At 39.8% G+C, this 25645-nt stretch overlaps 1 protein-coding gene across 4 annotated transcripts in view; it reads right to left on the reverse strand.

Annotated features, from left to right (window-relative positions):
* The window catches only part of carmil3 (capping protein regulator and myosin 1 linker 3), a 127177-nt gene that overhangs the window by 47568 nt on the left and 53964 nt on the right, over nt 1-25645 (reverse strand). For all 4 annotated transcript variants that reach the window (XM_074688377.1, XM_074688378.1, XM_074688375.1 and 1 more), the window contains exons 13-18: nt 22407-22516; nt 21252-21329; nt 12572-12648; nt 5320-5424; nt 285-354; nt 98-179 (exon numbers count right to left, since the gene is read on the reverse strand). In XM_074688377.1, coding sequence (XP_074544478.1) covers nt 98-179; nt 285-354; nt 5320-5424; nt 12572-12648; nt 21252-21329; nt 22407-22516 — 522 coding nt within the window. The remainder of the gene's footprint in view (nt 1-97; nt 180-284; nt 355-5319; nt 5425-12571; nt 12649-21251; nt 21330-22406; nt 22517-25645) is intronic.

The raw sequence follows: 25645 nt of genomic DNA on the forward strand, positions 1-25645 counted from the left end.
ACTTCTTTGAATAAAAGAACTTGATGATTTGAAAACCACCAATTGAGGTTGATGATTCAGACGAATCTGAGTCACTTGTGTGTGTCATGTCTCTTACCATTATCAGAGACGTCTAAAGTCCCCACACATGAAACTCGAGGAAACAGCTCCTGAATCACGCCGGCGCCTGCTGATCTCAACTGTAGGAGGGAGACAGAGCGGGACGTGATGGGAGAGTCATGAGTGTTGAACCAAGAGGAAGATAAATGATTCTACCTACAGCAGAGCAGACCGATAGAGCGTACCTCACAGCTGCTGATGTCCAGGTGTAAATCAGTGATATGAGGGTTATTGGACAGACCCAGGAACAGAGCCCTGAGGGAAAACACAGGCAGGGAGGGATGAGAAGAGAGATGAGAAAAAAAGAGAAAGAGGGAGAGATTAAGATAGGGGAGGAAAAGATTCATTGAAAACAGATAAAGGAGGAAAGGAGTGGACACATTGATGTGTAGATAAGAAGAAATGGTGCATAAAAGGCAATTAGTGAATAAAGGCAGGAGAAAAAAGAAAGATTAGTCCCAAATAAATCCAATAGCTTCCTCTAACAACCTGAAGAGATCATCCCACCCCTCCCCATCGCCACATCCTGCCCCACATACCCCTCCACACCTCCAAGTTTTAGAGCCTTCTTAAAGGATAGAGAGAAAAGTAGCTTTTAAAAAGAAGGTCCTTAGCCAATTAAGTCCCAACCAGAAATCACCTCAAAAACCTCTCAGGTTATTCAGGAGAAGCATCCTATTGTTGCTCATGCACGCTCATGCACTCTAAAGCTCAGCCGGATGCAGAAAGAAAGCTGCATTTGCACATCAAGGCACTGCTGGAGGTCGTTCTTGTGCAATGAATACACATTTAAGAGTTATGCACCATGAGGAGGTAATGAGGAGAAGTGCTAAGTGGGGAGTCCTCTCCTCCTGTTTTGGCTGTGATCCATCATGCAGGAGTCATCTCCTCCATTGTTGGCAGTTTGCTTTGTTTACTCTGTGAGTGATTGAGTTTTTTGGCTTTGAGAATCCAACAGCAGGCTACACACCTAACAGAGAGGCAGAAATAGTATCTCCATGGGGAAACAAGCTTTTCTACTTCGCTTTTCTCTTAAGTGTTGTAGTATCAGATCTCCTGAAGCTGGGGAGGATACAATCCTGCACAAAGATGCTTCAGCACAGCAGATTCTGGCTAATACAGGGGCTTCACTGTGTGCCCCCTGATTGAAGGCCAGCCTGGTGAAAAAAAAGCAAATTCCCACAATCAGGGAGAATGTTTGAAATATAAAGTGAGGTGTGATCACTTAGACTAAGCAATGATTTGGATACAAACTGCACTCCATATGGTGTTAGCTATTTTAGAAATTCAGCCTGGCACTTTAAACCTAGTCTAAAAACATTCATTAGCTGTCTGTAGTGGTGCTACAGTCCTACACTCTCATTTCAAGGCCACTGTGCATTTGCTTTTCATTAACACTGGAGCAATGCATATGAATGCTTAAAGCCTGCCTCATCTGTTTAACAGAAGACTGAGAGTGGAATTGTAAAGTCTAAACAGTGTTTCAAACTACAGCACCTCACGGCATCATGAGTGCACACATTTTTAGCTCGAGTGGGGAATGAATTGTTCACCGCTCCAAGGTGTCAAGTGTGACTAAACACTTTCAGCAGCACAATCGCTTGTTGACACAGGAAAGCGAAAAAAATAAAATAAAATCTGCTGGTAACACTCACCAGGTGCAGAGTTAGAAATAAAGTGCAGAATGAATCATCATGAGCCTGTTTTATCTCTGAACTGTCTTTATAGTGAAACATTACTTCCGATTTGTTCAGTTTCTTTCCACATTCAGCCCCAACATTTTCAGAAGCTGCTTGGGAGGAAGGCTGATGAGCAACACTTTCATATTGGCTTATATTTCCTGCTTTAACCCGATTACTTCATGAATTTGATTAACTCCCACTGTGCATGAAATCCCTCTCAGATATGCTCACAGACACATTGAAACAAATCAATGTCTGATTTATTGGGGGCAGTGGATGTGCCTGTTGAATCATTTCACCCATAAGATCTGTATCACATTCTCAGGACTCATTTCACACTTCATGCAGTCTCACAGCTAATGTTTCTGCCTGCTAAATAATGGCTTGATGGGGCATTTCTCACATAACATCAGTGTAATATTACAGGGAGTCTCTGATGTGTATATTAGTGCCATCTCTTGGCTTATGGTGCTGTTTGTTTTGCCAGCTCAGTGCATGCATCCTGTCCAGAGGTTGTGTGAATGAAGGGGGGGTGATTGTTTGCCAGTTGGCTGTCACAGATGGTGATTCACTCGTCAGAACTGATCAGCCTCAGAGAGGAAGTCATTCAGGGAAATGTTCAAGGCACACTGTAACCACAACAGAACGATATGACAAACACAGCAGTGAACATAAACACTAACAGGAGATTTGGCTTACAAATGAGAGAGGGGTTAGAATTGAATCACTGTCCTCTAACACTGATTTCAACTGATATCAAATCTTTAGAAAGGAACTTTTTTGGTTTACGCAGATTTGTTGACCTCTTTGGACAAAGCTTCTTCACTGAATAATCCATCTTTCTGTCTTTCAAGAGTCAACTGCTTGAGAATCTTTGAGGGTATAGGTTACATAACTTTGTTTTGGCTTTGTTTGTTTTCAGACACTACAAATAATCAGAAGAATAAAGTAACTGTTTGTGCTGATAGTCCTGGCTGGTTTTGTAGCTCTAAATGGGCACAACTTTTAATATCAGTTTCAAAAGCAGCTAAGAATACTTTCAAGTAGACTTTAAGAGCACCTCTCTGAATTTAAACTCTTTAAACCTAAATACTTGAGACTCTACAGCAACCCGATAAGGGTTGACTAGGAGCACTATCTTATTTCAACAAAGTAAAGAAACAGTGTTATCCTGAAGCCATCCCATAATGACCTAGATTTGCTTGTTATTTTTTTTAAACTCCGTTAAAAATTCATGTGTACCACTTCACTAAAACATTTACAGAAATGTAAGGACATGTAAACTGTCTTATTTAGAATCTATTATCATAATTACAAACTTGGCTCTAAACCTGATGACTCCACCTGACAGCATCTGTGATTGTGAACTCTTAAGAAATTTACTCACTCTTTCTAGTTGGCATCAAAATTATTGGTTTGCTTAACAGACAATGTGTTGTTTTAGTTTATTTTAATTGTAATGTACTCACTTCTAGCATTGCAGTCCTGATATGCTGGTCATAAGTTTTGTATGAGCTGTCATACAGCAACCCACCACTAGCTAAGTAATTCCTCTCATAATGCCATACTCGGCACTAGACAAGCACTGCTGTCAGGTAGCATCTTATAGGGTCCTTTAAGTATTTTAATCTTGGAAACAGAGTTTAAGTTGCATGAATGCTTTGCTTTATCCAAGTAAAGTTGAAAATATGTGAAGATTAATATTCAGGAGCATCAGAAGGTTTACAGTACTAGCTCAGCTAAAGTTAGCCACACTCTGCAAACTAACTCTACATCATTTACCTGCAGGCCCTGAGATCCAGGGTGAAATTGTATTAAATGAAGTGAATTCTTCAATTCTGACTGTTTCCTGGATTTTTTTTTTCTTCTACTAAAGACTAGCCGGCTTCTTGGAATTCAGATTTCTGTCAATGTAAGCTGGGAAAAGGTCACTTTAGATTATCCTTACTTAAACAGCTTGGAGGAACTCTAATTTAGTGTCCATTTTTTGGCCCTTTCAGACAAAGAGGTCTGTCTTAAGTATTTGATGAGCCTTTTGTTTACTTTCCTCTTGGAAAAAGGATTGGAAAAAGTAAACAATGGCTTTTTCGGCCTGCAGGCTTGCAGTTGCTTCCTGAGATTAACCCCCCGGTGACAGCTGTGGTCAGCAATCAAAGTAATGAGTTTGAAATCAAGACAGTTTCCCTTCAACCCTTTCAAAATTCAACTGCTTTAAACAAGCATTAAAAAAACCCTCAAAGCATTGTAACTTTTATGTTGGTGTTATTGATTTCTTTACTTTTTATTCACTTTTTTTTGTTCAGCCCTTAAGAGTTGAGACACTAAAGTGCTAATAAAAAAACAGATTTTCCCATGATTTATTTGTCATTTTAAGCCTACATGTAATTAGAAAAAAGTGGGGAAAACATTTTTTTAAGCTGGGATGTTTATTGAAATTGATTGTTTAATGAAAAAAAAAATGCTTATGTCAAGGACGTGCTGCATCGCCTCTTTTGAAAACACCCTGGTGTCCTGTTTCTAGAGTTTTAGAAGTGAAAGGTGGCCCACAAATGCTGATAAAGCACTTTAACCACTCAACTGTTCAGGGACACTGGTGCCCCTTTGCACCACCAGGGATGCTAGCTTTTGCTAAGTGTGTTGATAATAAACTGGATGTATTTTCTCTTGGGGGTGGAGGATGCACCTGAAGAAAGGGTCAGTTTTAACCTGCATTTGTAAATGCAGTAATGAGGTGGGTTTACACACAGTGGATCATGGAAATAATTTTTAGCCGATGCAGTGACTTCCAGTACAGAGTCATGCCTGTTCATGCTCTCTTCTAAAGCAGTGACACCTGCAGGCCCTGAAAATTGTAATCACCAGTTTTTATTTTAGGCCTTATTCTGAAATTGCTTAATTAAATTATCTTCAAATCTTTTGTGCTGATATAAATTAACACAATTAGTTTTATTGATATTGATATCTAGGTGTTTTATTTGATTTTGTTCTTTTGAACTTTATTTAAGCATTGCTCAATTTAGTCAGTGTTTTGTTTCCTGTGTCTCAATTGTGTTGAAAAAAGTTGCTGGCATCAAACTTAAAATATGCACATATTTTTCATAGGAAAGTAACTTTTTAGTTCAAAAAATTGATTTGTTGTCTTCAGACTATTTTCATTCAAATGTACGCCTGAAATCATTTGGAAACCAGAAAAAAGGTTTGAGCCAACAAACTTATGCTGCCCCCAACTCTTATAGATGTGAAGTTGAAGTAGTGAACTTTTTCAATAAGCATATTCTGAGATAGCTGGTGTCATCACACAATTTATACAGCACTGTGTTAAAATATAGTAAGAGTTCATTTTTCTTCATTCTGCAGCCAGTTATAATCTGATCATCATGGACACATAAATAAAAATGTCACAGGGTCAAACTGAATGAGTTTCCTGTGGAATGAAGTGCTGCCTCTTCTCTCGTAAGTTATTTGCATCTTGGACAAGCTCATGGGAGTTCAGAGTGTCAGAGGTGCCTCTAAATCCTCCCCTGGGACAGTGACTCACCTCAGTGAATCAGGAGGGACTTTCATTGAGGCCAGGCTGACGTGGGTCAGGCTGAACGCTGAGCTGAAGAACTGACGGAAGGTCGGCAGTGAATCTCTTGCTTTCCTGGAAAAGCAGAGAGAAGAGAAAGAACAGACTTTAGAGCCTGAGTGCATCAATGATGGATCCCAACAAGGCAGTTAGACAGAGAGAGAATAAAGGAGGTGAGCGAAAGACAAGAACAGATAAGAGTCTGATGGAGACAAGAGAGCGGCTGACAGAAAAAAAAAACTCCACACGCTGATAGAAACTGACAGGTGACAAATGGAGAAGAAGCAGCAGAGGAGGAAGAGAGAACGTTAAAAAAGTAAGACTGAAGCAGACAGATGCTGGCTCTGACATTCAGGTCAGTATTTTATCAACGAGACACGGTGAAAGGGTGAAGTTTGCATTCATTACTGTCGTCAGTTAAAAGGTAGCATTGACCAATTATCCAACCATCTGCTTAGCTCATACAGTACATTAACCTGTCATCAGAGGAAGGACGGGGGATATGTCTGAGTGTGTGTACGTGTGTGTGTGCAACATCCCTCTGAGCCACAACACATTAGTGGAGTATCTATCTGTTTACACGAGGTAGATGTAGCATACTGGTTCAGATCTGTGTTTGAAACTTGTTAAAGCAGCCAATCTGCCACTTCAGTCCCCATTGCGGGAGAGATTCCCACAGGTGAGGAAGAGGAGGGGGTCTGGAGACAGCAAGGGAGGAAGATGAGAGAAGAGGAGGATGGATTTATCTTTCAAAAAAAAAAAAGAGGAGAGAACAAGATAAAAACGTCTTCCTCCCCTCAGACAGCTGAGATGCTCCTGACTTAAGCAGCGTTTCTTTATCTTGCTGCACTGTTTCAATGACATGGCGCTGTGTATCATGGTTAAATTGGTCTTTATCATTCCCCTTAACAAGCCAAGAGGAAAAAAAGGAAAAACCTCACGTTGATTATAGTCAAAGATAGATAGCACTCTGCTTACCATTTCTTCCAGACCTTTTTCATGGCAGACATTGTAACTCGTGACAGCCAGAAAATCGCAGGTGGAAACAATCCTCGTAATGAAAGCTCAGCTCAGTGAACTGAACAAGTTGGTCAGCGTTATCAACCGCAGCTGTGTGCTTTTGTGCAAGGAGGAGCCAAAGTGTCTACAAATGCATGAAATGCATTATATCTGCTTTCTGGACCAGATTTCTATGTAAGGGTGAATTTTATTTTTTTCTTTCAAAATAAAATCAAACCACATATCTTAAATAAACGGGGTAATGAGGGTACGATTCTGCAGCCACACTAGCAGCTCTGGCAGGGTATACTTTGGCAAACAGTACTTTGAGCAAATCGCTATCATCAGTATGCAAATGTGCCCAGAATTACCATGCACAGTGCTGAGTTTTGTCCCAGAGATCTCAATCTAATTTTGGCGTGTTACTAAGTTTACACAGGCTGTTTGACACTTAAAACACAGCAGAGCAATAAATGAGAATGTTCATACATTAGTGCTTGTAGGTGATCGCTCTTTCTTATGAAATCACATAAACACACCTGTAATAAATTTGCCAGATGATGTCCTGTGTTAGTTAATCAAAACAATGTCAAATGATGAGATGTGGATGTCTAAATGCACAGTATAGCATCAGAGACTTTAGGAGCTGAGTGTGCTCCAACCGAACAAACACAAACATGTCGTGTCAAGAACACTTCTGGGTTTTCTGACGACAGTGTAAAGAATATTTTCCTGAGTATACACTCAGAATAGTATTTGGGTTGAAGTTTCTTAAACCTTAGCTAAATCATTTGGGAGAGCCAACCCCATCCACACAGCTTATAGCCTAGTTTCATTTCTGGTTCTCCATCTGCTTCCTTAACAAAGGGCCAAGCTGACTAGCATCCCCTGCTTGTAACAGACCAAGTAATGATAAGTGGGTGAAAGACATGGTCAGTTGGTGCAAACGATAAGCATCAGTTGTAACCAATGTTTCTCATAAAAAAAATCTGTAAATATGCAAAAAAAATTACAATGAATATGGTTTTATGAGTCTACTATAGTGTAAAGATTAGATTTAAAATTATTTTAAAGGTCCCATATAATGCTCCTTTTCTGCTGTTTAATTTTGATCACTGATGTCTTCATGAAATGGTAGCAACGTGTTTGGTCCAAAAAGCCAATAAATCAAGCACAGCAGCATTATTTCCAGGCTCTCATAGCCCCTCTGTTCAGAACGCTCTGATTTAGTGGGCGTGGCCTTCATATGTAAATGGGCCACCAATGATACCGCCCCGCTCTTCCGCATCACTGAGAGCAGCGCCACAAGCTCCGAGTGCACAATGTTTAGAAAACAGCGAAGCTCGTTTACCATAACATTACAGGTTAAAACAACAGGCTAACCGCAGCTACAGTTAGCATCTTGAAGCTAACACAGAGACAGGGGGGACACTGAGGAAAAGCTCTTACATCTGCTCCACAGCACACAGCATTTAAAATACTCACATTTCCAGGGTCTGATGTTTGTTGGCGGATGGTTGGTAATGTGCCTGGATTCAGGACTAGTCTATTCGCTAGCCCTCTGTTGTACTGTCCAAAGTGACGAGCGCACACATGCACAGTTTTACTGAGTGTAGCTGGCACATTTCCTTGATAAATAAACTCTAGCCACTTAATCTTGTCTTTTTCCGAAATGGGAAGCTTGTGCGTGGAACTATGTGGCTGTTTACAGCCAAAAACAGCCACACTCCTCTCTCCAGCAGCGGGGAGAGGAGTGGGTGGGCAGGGGGTTCGGGGCTATCTGCTCTGGTGGACCAATCAGGTCAGACTTGCTCCTGATTTGTCAAAAAAGGGAATCACTGACGTCGGTAAACCCCCAAAATCCAAACAGCTTGTTTTGTTTAGGTCAGGATTTTATATTCACAAGCACTACTTAGTACACGTTTTGTCATTAAATATCTCATTTTGTGGGCTGGAAGTTAAGCCAAAGACTCACAAATTTCACTAAAAGACTTAATAAAGTGATTTTTGCATAATTTGGGACCTTTAAACCAACTCAAAAATACATGAAACAATAATGTCTATGCTATACTGATGCACTCAGAACAACAAAAATCCATATAATTGAGATTAGAAATTTAATATTTAAAATAAACTTTGAGATGATATTTCATTATAAATAACATATTCTATCAGTACACTTACAACTTCTAGAAAGGTGAATTATTTAACACTTTTCATGCTTCTGCAGTTACACCATTTGACAGTTTAATGGGACTGATTTTTTAATTGGTTAAAATGGTAGAAATGTCAAATAAATACTATGACACCAGCAGAAATGCAAACTACACATTTAAACAAACATTCAACCTGTTGTTTAAATGAGATTAAAGCATATTTTTGATACCATCCCTTATTTCTCAGTGTCTCAAGTACCTCACTCAACCTCACTTGAAACAGTCTCTATTTTAAAGCTAGACAGAGTGCAGACTGAATGAGTTCCTTATAAAGTGTATTTCTGTCTCAGTAACCTTAACCCTGCAGGTACAGAGACTTCTTTTTAAGTTATAGACTTGGTTTCAGAGTGCTAAATCTGCTGACTCACTAAATTGCTTAAGTTTATCATGAAGACAAGAAATAAAGGGCCTTTTAATAAAAACTCTGCATCATCCAGGTTCACTCTTCATTTAAACTTCAAATATTTTGAATTTAATTTAAACCGACTCCTAAACTGCATCTTAGTCTTTTACTGACTTCAGAAGTTAATCAAATAAAACAATGCAACCGAAAAAGCCAAACATCTGATTCTGAAAGGGAAACCTGTAATTGAGAATCCGGTTTCACTCACAAAATATGCACAAGGAATTAAATGTTCCCAAACTGTGCTGCAGAGCAAACAGAATCTCTTCTGTTTACATACAACTGAAGGAGCCGTAGCGCATTCATTTGGGGCAGAATGTTCCACTTTACATGCAAATGAGCCTCACTGCAAAATTTACAAACATTAATACAGTTTCTCTCGGAGTGAAACTTTGCTGTGTGCTGAGAGTTGGTGATAAATGTGCCGTAGTTTAAGTCAGTTGAAAATGGGTTTACATTAGCATTGTTGTCAAGTTGCACAAGTTCAGTCACTCTGGGGCTTCAATCACCTCTACTTCTTCAAGTGCTTCAATACTCTCTAAAACAGAGGAGGTCCAAATCCTCACCTATCCCTCAGTCGTCTCTTGATACCAGATGATAAGCGGACAGTTTTCTGCTGTGTTATGTGCTGCTTAAACATCAGCAAACTCTGCTTCTGCTTCTGAAAATGTTCTCCATTAGAGGGCGATAAGGGGAAATATGTAACCCAGGATGTTTTTATGGCAAGATCAGGATCTGGATTTTATCAGGATTGTTTTTTGGTTATATTTTTAATACTACTTTGACCTGTAAACTCCAAATATTTTTTATCTTGCATTCTAAACCAGTGTTTCCCAAAATGTTTTTCAGGCTACCCACTTTTTTGGAGGAACAAGCCGCAGCGACCCATTCCTAAATATGTCCAATCTGTAAATTGATTGACAGGATAACTGCAAAGATAAAACAAAGGTTCTTCTTTCTTTTTCTATTCTATTCTATTATATTCTATTCTATTCTATTCTATTCTTTTCTATGTGGTTGAGAAAAGGATGAAAAGCAAAATACCAGACTCAGGACTAGATATTCAGATGCGATGCTCATCCAGAATGAAGTAAAGGATCTGTTCATGTCTCTTTTCAGAGTGACGTCACTGCACATCTCTAACAGCTGTTTCTGCAGCTGGTGCCCATCCAAGATCAAGCAGTGACTTTGGACTCAAAGGGGTTTTGAATCTGACTTCTAATCTTTCTTTTAGAAGCTAGCGATCAAAGTTATTGATGGGTTAACTCTTTCTTTAAACATTTGCTACAATCAAAAAAAAAAATCAGTCAGGGTTGCATTTTATTTTCCTTTCCTATCGTATCACATTAGATAAATATCGTCATGACCTGATGTCTAACTTCCTTAATTACAGAAATTCATCCTAAAATGAAACATTGCTTTGCTCCTTTGGCTGCATATTTTTGCCTGAACCTCTCTGACACCGTTTCTGAAAAGCTGCTCTGCTCTCTCCTATCTCATTACGGCGCCAGCGTTGTCATGTGCCCATGTGTTTGGCACAGCTGTTTAATAGGGATCAGAGTGGTAATGTGACTGGCTGAGAATATAATGAATAATCACTACGCCCCTCCAATTTCGACTCTGCTTCACAGAATCCCTTTGTGCAGATTGCATTGTGAGTGTCAGCCCTTATTGTCCTTGTGTGCTCATGACCCAGCACTTTCACTGATTGTCATGATCGTGCCGTTAGAATAAGATTTTGATTTCAGACTTCCAGAGTTGGTTTGTGACCTGACAAAGATAACAGCCACAATACGCTTTTTGGCAAGGCTTATTTCAGGCCCTGCATGCTCCCACACCATCAGAGAAAGCACAGAAAGTAATGTATTCTTAGAGCTGCAGGATATCACTTTCCTCCAGCATTAAGGCAAATTTATGGGTGCCCGAGTCAGACATTCATAATGCTCTGACATTCACCCTACAGATAAGATCATCATAACTTGGTAAAAAGATAAAACTGCATGTAGGAGGAGAACTGAGGGGAAAGACAATGAAGATAATAAAATAAAAAAAAAAGAGCAGAAAAATGAAGTCATGAGGGGTGAAAAATGTAAAAGGTCATAAGAAAGCAAAGTGGGATGGAAAAAAGGCCAAGATAAAGACGTGGAGTGAGCGAAAAGCAGGCAGCCACATTACAAGCCACTGTCACTGCCTCCGTGATAACCTCCCAGTGTGAGGAACACTGGCTCATCTTTGACCCATTTGTAATGATTAGCATACAGCCTGTCAGGACGGCGCAGATACCGAATGTCTTCTGTCTCATGAGCAGATACCGCGTGACTATCTCTCTCTCAAAGAACACACTCTCCAGAGAGCTGTATCAGCAGCTTGTTACTAAACATGCACGTGTGTGTAACTATATCTACATCGACTGCTCTTTGTTTCTCGAAAGCGCCACCTTTCATCGTGTGAGCGTGAGGGCTGAAGGAAGCAGTGGGTTCCATATTCATGAAACTGCACCCGAGCGGTTCTTATCAGCTCGGTTCAGCTTTGTGGCTTGGTGTTGACACCACAACACTGCAGCCGTCTGGGCAGCAGCACTGAGGCGGCGTGCATTTAGTTCAGGAAGAAGCCATGACCAGAGAGACAGGGAGGAAGAAGAGCTAAAGATATAAGGAGAAGAGGTGTGTCCACAGTGGAGGGTGTAGAGAAAGGGTGATAAGGAGAGAGAAAGAGGTTTTCAAGAACCTGAAAATAAACGGGAAGATAAAAACCAGACATGCATGATAGACGGAGAATGGGTGCAAAAGGAGAGCAGGACCCTCGGAAATTCAATCTCCTGTTACACATCACAGAATTATGTGAGCGACAGCTGCAGCAAGATCAAAAATTCACATCATTAAAATAAAAAAAGAAGAAGTAGCAGTGATAAAGATGATTAGGAGTGCAGCCAAAAACATGAAACCGTAAGAGATGGATTGAGAGATACAGTAAATACAGAGAAATAGGCAGAACAAAAAAAAGTGCCAGCGTGGGAGCCAGGGGATCAGAACAATAACTCCCTTCCTGTCTAAGATTAGTCTCATTTTTCACCAACTTCTCCCTCTGTAATTGTGTAATATAATATGCTGAGCAGGGAAGCTCCTGGGCTCCTGGGGGACTCGACACGATGAGAGCTAGAGACGCCTTGTGCCTGCTAGCAAGGTAAACACAGACGCACACAAAGATGCACCCACACACACATACATTAACAACTCACCAAATATACTTGTGGGCATGCAAACAACTGCTTGACAGATGGAAGACTTGTTAGCAAATTCAGACACGTGTACGTAAAAGAAAAGACAGAGACACAATCAGGGAATACACACACACAGACACACACACTCTGTGAGCCAGAACAAATGAGAAGAGAGTGAGCAGAGTGTGCACGCTAATTACGTCAATGAGGTCCAGGGCTGAGCACTAATCTACAGCAGAAAATAAATGATGATTGTCGCTCTGCTCGGTGCCACCTCACTGGAATTCCTCCAGAGCTTTTTGGCTGAGTCAGACAAAAAAAAAAAGAAAAGAAAACAACAAAAAAAGCCATTTTGGAGATTTCACACAGGGAGTGAACACCCACCTGTGAGAGAAGGAGTTCTTGGACAGATTCAGGTAGGAGAGGTCAGCACAGCAGCCCCGCAGCAGTGCTCCAAACAGCTGGAAGGAAACAGACACATGGATAGTTATGTTCACTTCAGAGCATGTGAGTGTGTTGTGTAACAGTTATTTGGCCCTTGAATGCAGCACAAATGGTCATAGTGAAGATTTAAGCTGACACAAATGCAGTCTCGAGCACAGTTGAAAATGATGCCACTGTATTTCCTTTTTTGGCCACAAGCCTCCTCAATAAAAAATCCCCCAATGCACCGTGCTGGCATTATAGACAGCACTAAAGTGAGGATGTCATAAAGGCCTGATGCTGCAGATTTGTGCTTGTGAAAATGGGACAGACCAAAATGGGCTACTACAGCTGGTCAAACCAGGACAAAACGGGTTCAACAATTTCTGTCAGGATTTATTTGATCCTTCGTCGGGCCATATGGTTAAGCTGCAGACACAATAATACAGTGTCCCTCACAAAGCCTAAATCATCTCATCTAAATGTGCTGAGTATTTGTTATGAGTGGCTGCAAATGGAGAAGCAACTATCTGAGGTAATGTCACACCAACTCTGTAAGTGATGTTCCTGTAACAAATACACAACACTGTTGTGGCTACTCCTTCCTGACCCGTTGTTAAGACACAGATTTAAAACTGTGTGAGCAAAGCATACGACCATAAAGTTTTGTTCATCAGACACTCCAAACTGTGGTGTCTCAGTTTCACTGGGAAACACTGATAAGAGGATTTGGCTAAAGCAGTCACTGACTCGGCGTCTAGACTTCGGTATCAGCTGTGTTCAGTGGGTGCAGCGGTGGAGAGCTGCTTTCACTCAACAGCTGTGCTTTAGACAGTTTTACTTATTACTTTTACTTCCTGTCAGTGGTTTTACTTCTCTGCTTTTGACTGACAGCAATTAGTCAGCACCTTAAGGCTTGACCTGCTCATGAAATACAACTCCAGACTATTTGCCCCTGTGAGCCTTCACTTAGCTGAAACTATTCCTTACCCCCCTTGTCATGTCTTTGGGTTAAAGATTTGTATATTTCAAAAGAAGAATAAGTTAGTTTAAAAGTTAGAAATATGTATATTTTATGATGCAATGTGTTAAAATGTTTTGAGTAAAATCATCAGAGTGACACCTCTTCACCTGTGAGGATTGTTTGATTTCCAGTGCTCTATACCATATATAGAGGATCCTTCACGTATCTCTGGTAAAAGTTAAGCTAGGAGCACGGTAAACGTTAATTTTGAGAATGACTCATAAGCACGCTGAACGTGTTCTGAATATTTGAACCTTGGGAAACTTTTGTCTTTGTAAGTATTTTTATGTTCAGAGACATTAGTTTGAGGTCACAATTATATTTTATTTGAAAGCTAAATGTAAACAGGTGATTGTTGATACAGCTATGTTGTGTTTAGCATAAGTAAGCTAGCTACCTATATTTTGTACAATGGCGCATAGTGCACAGTGTAATGTATATTTTTCTCTGTATCTTTCAGTTACATTAATTTATCTATTTACTACAAAAGACCTCCATAAAAGCAAGAAAAGAACGCCTTGTGTACGGAGTTTCTTTATTAGTTCGGTGTCTAGCCTCACATAATCGCGTGTTGTGAGGACAGCACACCCATCCTTACCTTTCCCTGTTACTGAGGCTTTTACTCAGATTAGACAGCAACATTTTAGATAAAAAGTAGGTTTTAGTCAAAAAACTCATGTTTTATTAGTCTGCTATGATTATTTCAACAGCACATTGTTTGTGTTTGGCATCTAAGCTCCAACCTCATCACTCCTCACAGTTTTTACATGCATAAACTGAGGAGTGGTGAACTAATATCTTAATCTCCTTAGTCAGGGCTTGCAGGTGTGTGCTGGTGTCGTGACAGGGCAAAAAAGTTTGACCGGGCAGCCATGGCACTGGCAGAGCAGAGGCACAGACCGAAAAATTAGCAGCTAAAATAAGCTGCCAAATTGGAACGATACATTCCTGGTGTCATTGTGAGACTGACCCTGAAATCAGTGCAGCCTGAATTGCCTACTCGAAAGTGCTGTTTCAGTCATCATAATTTAATGGTGTGGTTATAAAAAAATGTTTCATTCAACCTTGTGTTCAGAGCAAAACAAAGATCTGTATCTGTGAGCCTCGGCCTTTCCCTTTAATACTGTCCACTTAATGACAGTTTTTCACTTATGGTACCAACCAGGTGTGATACTGGGCATTGATTTCAGTGACACCTTTGGCAGGAGTCAGGAGTGTTTTTCCATGGCAAATACACCATGTCTCATGAGCACCATTACGATGCGACTCCTGCCAAGGCATGGGTTTGTTTTGGTGCTGTTGTCTTTCAGTCTGCGTATCGTAAATCGATTTGTCTTCTCCCAAAGAAATCCAATCTGAAGACAGATACTAAGAAATTACATTTGAAAAAAAAAAAACTATTTTGGCATTTATAATCTCATTTTAAATCATGGATTATAAATCCCTTGTAAAGTTGGTACAGGGCTTTTTAACAGAAGTATTGTACCTGAGTATCTGAAAGATGATGATATGTTAAACATTGCTCTCATAACCTCTGCCAAGGAGGTTGTGTTTTTGGGAGAGTTTGCTTGCTTGTTTGTTTGTCTGTGAACAACACAACTCAAAAAGTAACAAATGGATCTTGTTGAAATTGTCAGGAAATGTGAAAAATGGGATAAGGAAGAAGTGATTACATTTTGAAGGTGATCTGGATCACCTAACCTGACACGCCAGACGGACAGTTTCATATATCCGCCACAGAATTATTTCACAAGTCCATCTGGGTAGCAGCTCTTCCGATTGTTTTCAGAGGTGGGACTTAAAAAAAATCTGCAGCTGGTGATTGGACGGCCGTTCTGATTAACACACTCACCATGGACCAATCCACATCAAGCCACGGTATGACGTAGCTTATGTGAGCCGATGCTTCTAAGAAACAATAGATGAACAACTACTGGATCACAAGAAACAGCTGTGAAAAAGGCGTTAGACGACAGCTTCTGTTTTTATAAATTTAACTTAAGAATCAAAGGAACGCTGACTAGTATGAAAGTCTGCTGACGTCACGTCTGCTCCCACAGCTCCCGCCTCTCTTCCCTGATGGGGCCGGTTAGAATTTAGCTGAGTGAAATCGTTGGTCAATGGAGCCTGGCAAGATGGACCTGCAGGAGTTCAGAAACTGAATCAGGCAGGTCCATCTGCTCTGCAAGGTTACGGATCACCACCTGGATCCAGGATTCTTTCAAAGGATTCTTAATCATTGTGAGATAGGGCTGTTTTTACCATATGTGGATATAACTCCACAATAAATGGTTGGATTGCTTTGCAAAAAAATACAAGACAAGGTCACCATGATTTATGACAGATGTCAAAGTACGATCCAGATCCTGGCAATATTCTGGATTCTAAGATCCAGAATATGAAATATGTCCTGGGTCATCATTTTCATAGTGTCAGGTACCAAATATTGTACAAACCTGCAGCCAACACCAAATTGTAGCAGACAGTCTGCTGAACGGGAGTATAACATTAGAGTAGGACTAAAGTGTTGCATGAAAATAGAAATACTGAACTTTAACCGAGCTACTGTTTCAGATTCAGTTTTCCACTGTAGTTATGGCAGCGAAACAAATTTCAATGAAGTGGTTCCAGTTAAAGGTTTTAATTCATTCATCATGGTTGAACAATGAAATGAATTTATATTTTTTTGTTTGATTAGGATTCATTTTTTGTCTTACACAAATCAATTTCAAAGTTATATAACAATTCATCCTTGGTAGAAAAGTATAGTTTAGTTTTGATGAATTAGGAAATAAAAGTGATATATCCTTTGAGATTTTGTGGAACATTCAAGGGTTCCTGCTCCCCTTGCTCGAATAGCTGAATCAAATATCTTCAGATCTTTTAGAGTACCCACTGAATAAGCTTATCTGCCAGAGAAAGTCGACTAATTCTCCATAGCAGAAGCAAATAGGCTATAAGGACTGTAATTGTTTTACACTGAATCAATGTCGAGCTGAAACCATACCAGAGGAAAAGGAATGACTTCCAGTCGTCTTTTTTTATACAGAGAATCCATCAAATGTCAAGTTTCACATTAAAGATGAAAAAAGGCTGCTCAAATCTTGAGTCGGACATTAAGCATTCTGTCACCTACACTTTCCCTGCTTTTTATGATCAATGTAACATCATGCAGCAATGCAGACACTCATCTGTCATTTATCAAAGAGAATATCCAATCACCTCTCGTCTAATGACCACATGGCTCCCTTTCAAACGTCAGGGCCATGGAAAGCTCCAGAATTAATACACAGGAAATTTCTGACTAATTAATCTTGAAATAAAAATGATGAATGTGTGTTTGTTGGACAGGAGAAGGCTCTAGGCTGAAATAAATTGGCATCAAAACCCAATTTCTTGTGAGCCTTTAAGTAGAATCTCATCACTCCAGAGAGGTTAAACCATCGGACAAATCAATTTTTCCGTGGCAGAGTGATCCATCACGCAAACTGACTAATCGACCGTCGTCGGTACATCGGTGCAGATTAAAACAGGAACTTATTAATAATTCAATCCAACAGGCCAGCACTAAAAAAGACAGATTCTCCCTCAGACAGTTCCTCTGTAAAGGATAAATGACAATTAGCAAACAGGACAAGAAGAGGCCATCAAAAAAAAAAAACTCTGTTGGTCTCAAGGTGTGTGTGACTTCCAAAGGAAATAGAAGGAGATAATGTCTGAGAAGTTGTAAACAAAGCAGATCAGATGCAGTGATCTTCATTGCTGTGCATAATTCAACACAAAATTCATGGCCCACATTTACAGGGAGGTAGAGGAGGATAAGTTTCATGAGGTGGACTATTTCTTCCTGAAACAGATACCTGGCTGACATGCTGCCTGCTCCTGAGGGTTTAAAACTGCTGAAGTGAAGTATAGCAAGAATGACAGCAAACACACGCACAGTTAACTACAAGGGAGTGTTAAGGGCAATGCCTGGGCAGAGCTCTCAGATCCTTTCATTTAGTAAATGTAAAGAGTGAGGTTATAAAAGTGGTTCAGAGAGCTGCTTTTCTTAGCTTTAGAGAGTAAAAGGAAGATTTAAGTTATTTCCCTTAAAATAGTCATGAACAGACTGATTTTTTTAATTAAAAAAAATGCTTTGCAGCTTTAAAAACAGCCATGTATTACATTTACATCCTATAACTAAATCAGCTGCTCAAACTTTAAATTAAAACTGCCTTTATAAATAAGGAGATTGAGAGAGAGCGATGCATGAATGCAACCCAGCAGTGTTTGAAAATTCATCTCATTGATATTAGGCTCACTGTCTTACTATTCATTCTGCTAAAGTGGCTTCAGAGCTGTATTAAATTACTGCTAATGTAAGCTGATTGTTCATCTGCTCGTAGTTCAGAAACAAAACACAGAGCAGAACCCTTGTGAAGCTACTGGTGGTAAACACATCATGAAGGGTAGATAAAACCTGGCTGCCCAAGTGTATTTCAAGCTACAGAAGTGCATCCTCCAGCGTTCTGTTCTTCTCTTTTGCCTTTATCTGTATTCAACTGTCACCCATAATAACGAACAAGATGATCTCTTATTGATATGAACCTTTTCATGCTGCTGTTTGAAAAGTTATGAGCAGCTGGTGGCTTCTGAAATCTTAGATTTAGATCAGCGTGAAAAGCTGTCAACAAGTCTTGCCCACACAGATCAATGTATGAGTGAAACATTTCAAAAAGATGAAGAGAAGTTGTGTTACTGAGGTATCTTTAAAATGTGGTGCTGATGAATACTGACCAAATATCAGATACATAAGAGAGACTGTAGGGAGGGGATGAAATATACAACAAAGAAAGATGAGAAACATTACAATGTGGTGTGTGCAAGACGGTTAACAGAGGAAAGTTGAGGAAGTAAAAGCCTTTTTTTCTTAAAATAAATTAAAACTGGTTTGAAATTAAAGATGCTATGGGGACGATCTGTTTTAATTACACTCCCCCGCTACCTTGTGGCCCGGAGTTTCCTGAATACTGTCATAAACTACTTTTAGCAAGGTGTGTGTTTGTTTTGGAATTAAACCGACATTGGATTTGAAAAAATTGTCTTCATTCAAGACATTTTTTTACTGAATACAACGCACAAAGGTAAGGTACTAATAGTAAATTTACATAGCGCTACGGTTTGAAATGTGACATCAAGCGAACATAGTAGCCAGCTATATGTAGCGGCATTGATAGCCCAGTGCCCCGGGCTGTCCATCCATCAGCTGCTCATCCCTCTGCTGAGGGAGGATGGTACCATGCTATCTGTAGGCTAACGTGACAAAATGCAAACACTGTCAGTTTGTAAGAAGTTTAGTAGCTGCTTATATTTAGTGCAGCTGGCAGCCCGGTGCTCTATGACAAGTCTGTAATGTGCCCTTTTTCTGTCTGACAGTTAAGCTCCTGTGTCTACCCTCACTGCTACTACTTCAAAATTAGTCACAGAAATTGTTTTTTAGCTAAGAAAAATACAGCTCTCTGTGTTTTATCTCTTCTCACCACTAAACTCAGACAGCTGGCATGGTATTGTCATTGAGACCTAAATGTGCTGTGCATTAAATTGGTCCTGTTAGACCAGACCTGGAAGCTAAGAAGTAGCAATTTAAAATAAACTGTAACTTGCAATATTGGCGCTGGTAATGTCATTTTAAAGTGTGGATTACGGTCAGAAGGGAGACTTTTATAAAGAGGGGAGTCTTTTTCAAGATCACTTTCAAACTCCTCACAGCCCCTTTAAGTACAAAACCTGAGGATCATTTGTGAACCAGTATGTCTACAACATAGTGAGAAGATAAAGTAAACCTGCTGCAAGAGATTATGTTTAGCTTCACCAAATAAGATCATCAAGTGCACCGCTTGCAAAAAAGTAAAGTAAGTTGAGGAAATGCATCATATTTAGTGTAATCAGGTCTGTGTCAGAGTTTCCGTGAAGTCATCCATTTGTTTCTGATACAAAGTTTTCCATAATGGACGGATACCATATTGGAAATGCTGAACTCAGCTTAAGAAAAACCTGTTTCCAAATCCCTAACCCCCTCCCCAGATTGCTTTCACCCTAAGTTCCAATGACACATTAACAGCAATGGCTTGCAGGTTAAGTCCATTCTATATAGTAAGACTAAAATTGTCTTTTGTGTTGACAGTCGAAATATTCCTAAGGTTCAATAACCCCAACCCGCTTCAAATGTCATAAAATTTTATGTATCAACAATTATAACAGTGAATTCTGTCTGCATAGGGGCGTGACAATAGTTCCTGTGGATAAATGAACCACTATAAACCCACAGATACTTCATCTGTAATATTTCACTAGGATTTAAATTTTTATCTTTTGTGTTGTTCAGTTTGTGTCCCTCTGTGGACAAGGCAAAACCTTTTTAATTCTTTACTCTTCCTGCTCTTTTTTGCCTAAAATCTGATTATGAGTTAAATATTGGACAGATTTGTGATCATATTGAACTTAAAAAGGAGTCTTTGAGTTAAAGCTGTTTTAGGCAGACCATTAATGTTAATAGTCAAATCATTTATGCGAAATGTTGAATATTTTAAAAAGTATTAGGGTTGGAAATGTGAAAATAAAAGCACAAATCTCCTTAAAATACAGAACATTATAAAAGTTGAACAGTGAAAATCAGATTAGCTGTGAAGACTGTGAGAAGTACTAAAACAGACAGATTAAGTAGATGAAGAAAAAAGTGGAAGAAAAAAATAAAGAATAATGAAAGAAAAAGAGAAACCAAGTCACAGCTTGCTTTTGAAAGCCTAAATATCCCAACAGTCGAGGCAGAATGTTGTGTTGACATACAGGTTTCTTTTACTCTCCAAAAATAACAGAATCAAAAGCAAGACCGTAAAACAACCATAAGCCCTACTTTATACCGTTCTGTCGGCAGCAATACAAAAAAACAAAAAACAAAAAAAAAAACAAATTGGACATTAACTATAAATATGAGCTCCAATTCATCCAGCATTTTTGTCCAAACACTACATCTTCTAGAAATAGAGATGACACTAAAACCATCCTGAGAACAGTTTTAATGTCCAGCGTTTTTATTTAGGGTCTTATGTGCTCAGAGTGAAACAGGAAGAACTGCCATCTCAGCATTAACCAGCAGGGGCACACACATCTGAGCACGGTCACTAACCTCTCTCAGAGAGAAGGCTCTGTCATCCTTTCAGCTGTTAGCGTTTCTGCTAATGCGGCAAGACAGCATTTTGTCACACAGGCAAATAGGCTAAATTTAGACACAGTTAACAACACAGACCAAGTCATCCCTCTGTAGTGACAGGGTGTGAATAAATGCATGAAACAAAAGGATCCTTTATGCTGTTCAAACTGTGTATCGTTTGTATAATTCATAAGAGGATATACGTTTGTATTGTAACTCTCTCGAAGAGCTTTTAAAATCACTCAAAGCATTTTGCTCAGAGGAGGAAGACTGTGAGTCACCGAGCTAACATTGTGTTTGTGTGTTGGATGATTCGCATTCAGGACGCTTCCCCCTTCCTCTTTCTTGGCCTGAATCCCATCCTCGAGATGAGATCAGACAGCGATGGGAGGATAGTGACTGTAACAAAGATGGGGAGTACAAACCGAGTCCACGGTGCAGTCTGTTCCAGACAGGTCCAGATGGACCAGGCAGTTGGGCTGAGCCAGGAACAGATACAGGTTCTGCAAGAGAAGAACAGGAGGGCTTTCAGAATTAGAAGGAAAAATATACATACTTTTAAATATAAATAATACTTAGAGAAGGTGTGTAAAGCTTTGTTAGGAGTAAAAATCGGATCCTACAGACCATAAGTCAGAGAATTAGATGAATGACGGATGTGATTGTACTCTAAAGATCTGAACTCATCACAGTGGTGGTGACCTTGTATCTGAAGAGCCAACTTTTGGTGAGTTTGTATTGTGTTCAACCTTTTCATGAGGACAAAGAAACTCCCCAAGCAATTCCACAGAAAGGTGTGGATGCAAGCAAAGTGCTTAACTTGTCACAGCCTTGTGGGTGAGCGACAAAGAAAGAACCACTCTGACAAAACACATCTAACATAACGTTTGCTGCGAGACAAGTAGGACACATTGAAGTCTGCTGCAGAAAGTTTTGTTTTTTGATGAAACTACAATAGAGAGTTTTTCTTCCTTCACATCATCATAAACATAAGGTTCCCCAGTGTGTAGCATGATGGTGGCAGCATCACACTGTGTGGAGACTCCTCTCGCAGAAAGCCCTGTAAGGCTTGTGAGGGTAGAATAAATGCAGAAAATACAAAGAAGTCTTGGCTGAAAACCCTCATGAAGGTAGCTTGAAAAGGAATGATTGGGCTAAAATCTGTTTTCTAGCGGTTTAATGAGCCCCTTGAAGCATAAAGCCAGAGCTGTACAAGGTAATGCAACCACTCTGATATCCTGGAGCGCCCAAGTCCAGATTTCAATTCAATGGAGAGGTTGTAGCTGGATCTAAAAATGCTTTTCATTCACAGTCCCCTGCTTGAGACGCTAATGTGCATTGTGCAACAACAATGTATTTTCTTTGCTTAAAGTAAATACTTGGTCAAAGGCTTTTTCATTGTATAAGTAAAGGTTTTAGGGCATTTTTAATAGCTGAAAGGTTTCAAATTTAATAAGTGGCATATTACAGCAAAGCTGAGCAAAATCATTGAAACAAGACTTCAAAACAACATGAGTTTCTGTCTCAAACTAGATGCAATTTTTCTAAGCACATGTTTGTTTTTGCTTTGTGTCTCTTACTGTGGCGTCCTCGCCAGACAGAACCCCGGGGTTTTTGCTGAGGTCAAGATGCAGCAGGGAATTGGAGTAGTCATCACTTGAACACAACGCCTGGGAAAGAGTAACGACACCTTGAGGAGAGATAGAGAAAAAGAAAAGAGACGGGACGGAAGGTGAAAAAAAGCAAGAGAGGAAATAAGGATAAACAAGTCATATCATCCTTCTGTCATTTAATCTTCTTATCATCTGCCTTTTTTTTCCCCACAGCTCCAGGTTAAAGCTCTCGACACAATTTACAAGCAGCTGATAAAAGCTTCACTTTATAATAGAAGATGGTGAGGAAGCTTGCTGGGGGAAATAATTGAGCAGAAACTGTTGAGCTCATGTGGCAGGCCAGCAATACAAAAAACAAGGAGGAAGCCCGCCCCCCTTTTTTTTCCAGTATCCAAGCATCTAAGTGTCCCCTGAAAGCCAACACAAAAGAAAGTCATTCTTTCAAATCAGATCACTACACAATTACACCCACAGGCCCAAAGGAGCCCCTCATTAAAATCCTCACCCTGGAAAGCTGTGGCAAAGCACAGCATTCCATGGCAAGCTCAGGAGTAAATATAGACACAATATCGACAGGGAAAGAGAACCAGAAGCAACAAATAACAACAGTCTACAAGCATTGTTACTCTGTGCTGGTTGCTCTAAGATATATGACACTGACTACTGTCTGCAGTCAGAGGAAGTGTACTTCTTTACTTCTCTACTGTCCGGGTGTAAACAGAGGAAGATATCAACTTCATGTACCACTGTGAAGCTGGCAAAGCGCTAAGCTCTTCATCCCTAATTTGTAGCGATTAGCAGGGAAATGAGGGGAAGAGGGGTCAGGATGTCTAATCTCCCCTCCATCCATCCATCCATCCATCCATCAGCTGCTCATTTCTGCTGAGGGAGGAAATTTTCAGAAGCCGTCTGACCTGTGAGACCCTGTCAGGTTTGTGTGAGCATGTGTGATTAAATCTGCTTATTAGCATGTCTGATCACATCTTAGAGACACGGATATGTGGCTGAGGATTCAGTGTGCGCCGTGCAGCTTGTGCAGGCATATGTGTAGGTATTTTAGAGACAGGCATGAGGAGGGGGAGGGGGAACAATCTATAAATATTCAACTGAAAATGCTCAGCCCCTGCAAAGTCATATCAACACTCAGCATTCAAGGTCAGTCCCATCACTGCATTCCCCCTGAATCTCTGTGTCAACCCACTGTCTTCCAAGTCACAGCTTGTGTGGGTTGACATGATGACAGGGGATTAAGGTCCTCATTACAATCTGCTCCCCAGCTTCATAATTACAGTCAAAAAAATCATTCCTAATGTCCTATGAAGCCAAAAGAGACTAAAAACTTTGAGAAGAAGCTGGCCAGAAAACTGTGACTGATCCGTCCAGTTATTTCTCCCAAAATACAGTCATTAAGGCTGCAGAGCCTGTTAGCTTTCTCCACCATTAAACCACCAAACAAGAGCATGTTGTTGTCCAGAGTTTTTACTCAACAACCTTTCCCTACTGCTTCAAAACAGTAACTTTTGCTGAACTGCAAGAGTCATGTCTTAAAGAGACACACATCTTCTCAAACCAACATGGTGAAAAGAGTTCATAATTTCACCCTTGCTGTTTTAATAGCACGAAAACGACATGGAAGATGTTTTTGGATCAACCCTCAATTCATTTGTAGAGCATAAAACTTCAGATTTGTGGTTAAAAGCTGAGAGGAAAACAAGAGCAGGAGAAATACAAAGAAACTATCAAAAATGCTGAAGCACACAAACAGCTGAGTGGAAGAGGAACCAGAAACAACTTTATACGTGATTATGGGTTTTAGCTGTGTAGACCATCAGAGAAGTGAGAGAAAGGGCCTTGTACAGGTAAAGCTGTTATTTTCTAAATTGGTTATAGATGCTAACAGAAACAGTAATGTTTGAACTTAGATTTGATTGACAGTGTTGAGCAAAATGTGATTCATGATGTGATTTTAAAATCATTCAGTGTAAACTTGCTTGTATTTTCAGTCAATAGCAAGGTAATAAGCACAATCTCAACAGGAAATATAACACATCATAATTAAAAAACTTTAAAGATAGGTCTTTAAGTCAGTGTTTTGCTAGCTAAAGGAGACATTTTCCCAAGGATTCAAGTAATCCTCCCTCCGCCCCCTGCTGACATAGAGATATTTAAGTCTGTGCAGTTATTGTAGATTAGTTAAATGTGGCATAAGAACAAACATGAGCTCCACATTAGTTTAACTGAGAAAAGTCTGTATGTCATTTTTTGTGTTTGTTTTTGTGGAAGTTTATCTCGGAACTCTTTGCTGCTGCAGAAGTCTGTTTTATCCAGTTCTTCACACAGTGTTGCACCCTTTTCACCAGCAACTAACACTCATGCTTTCTCATATTTAAATGTTATTCTGGAAGTTTACTTATTTAAGGGCAAAAAAGCAGCTTTCAGATGCATTAAAACCCAAGCCTGGCAGTTATAGCACACAACAACCAGAGGCTGATAAAAACAAATGAAAAAGATCGATTTTTATTTTTCTAATCATGAAATGATGATGTGAATGTTCAAAATAATGATTTGTTCCTAGCTAAGATGCCCCTCATTTTCTCTCCAGCTTGCCATCATTACAGTGGGTGAGGAGCGAGACTCTTCTTCATTTAAAATATATCTTAGCAAGCATTCAGACATGCTTTAGCTTAGCTTTGTAACAGCTATTTTTACAGACTCTTTTCAAGGTTTGCCAACACTTTTGGCTTGAGTCACTTGATTTCAGGCTCTGTCTGTCTCACACTGATGCTAATCTTACTCAAAATAAGAAGAAAATACAGCTTTTCAGTACAAAAAAGAGGAACAGAAAAACATTGTTACTGTTTTTTTTTTTTTGCATCTGCTGGACAGTACACTGCACTCTCCACTTCACCAGGAATTATCATATGACCTAAGTCAGATAAGCATCTTTATATACATGCATTTTAGACAAAATGAAACACAAATTCATATAATGACAAAAATCCATAAAGATGAGCATGCTGATGTATGGGTTTACATCTGTACTAAAATGATCCTCCTGAGTCTGCCGTAATACTCTGTGCTGGATCGACAAAGCTGCTGCATGTTATATTGTCTCGGATAAAAGGAATTGGGACACTGCGCTAATTCCTTCATGGGAAAAAAATCAGATCAACCACTTATGATTGTGACCTGATTATCATTTGGTA

The sequence above is a fragment of the Halichoeres trimaculatus genome, unplaced genomic scaffold, assembly GCF_033239565.1.
Source record: "Halichoeres trimaculatus isolate MK-OKI-2021-1 unplaced genomic scaffold, fHalTri1.1 fHalTri1_scaffold_15, whole genome shotgun sequence".
NCBI classification, from domain to species: domain Eukaryota; kingdom Metazoa; phylum Chordata; class Actinopteri; order Labriformes; family Labridae; genus Halichoeres; species Halichoeres trimaculatus.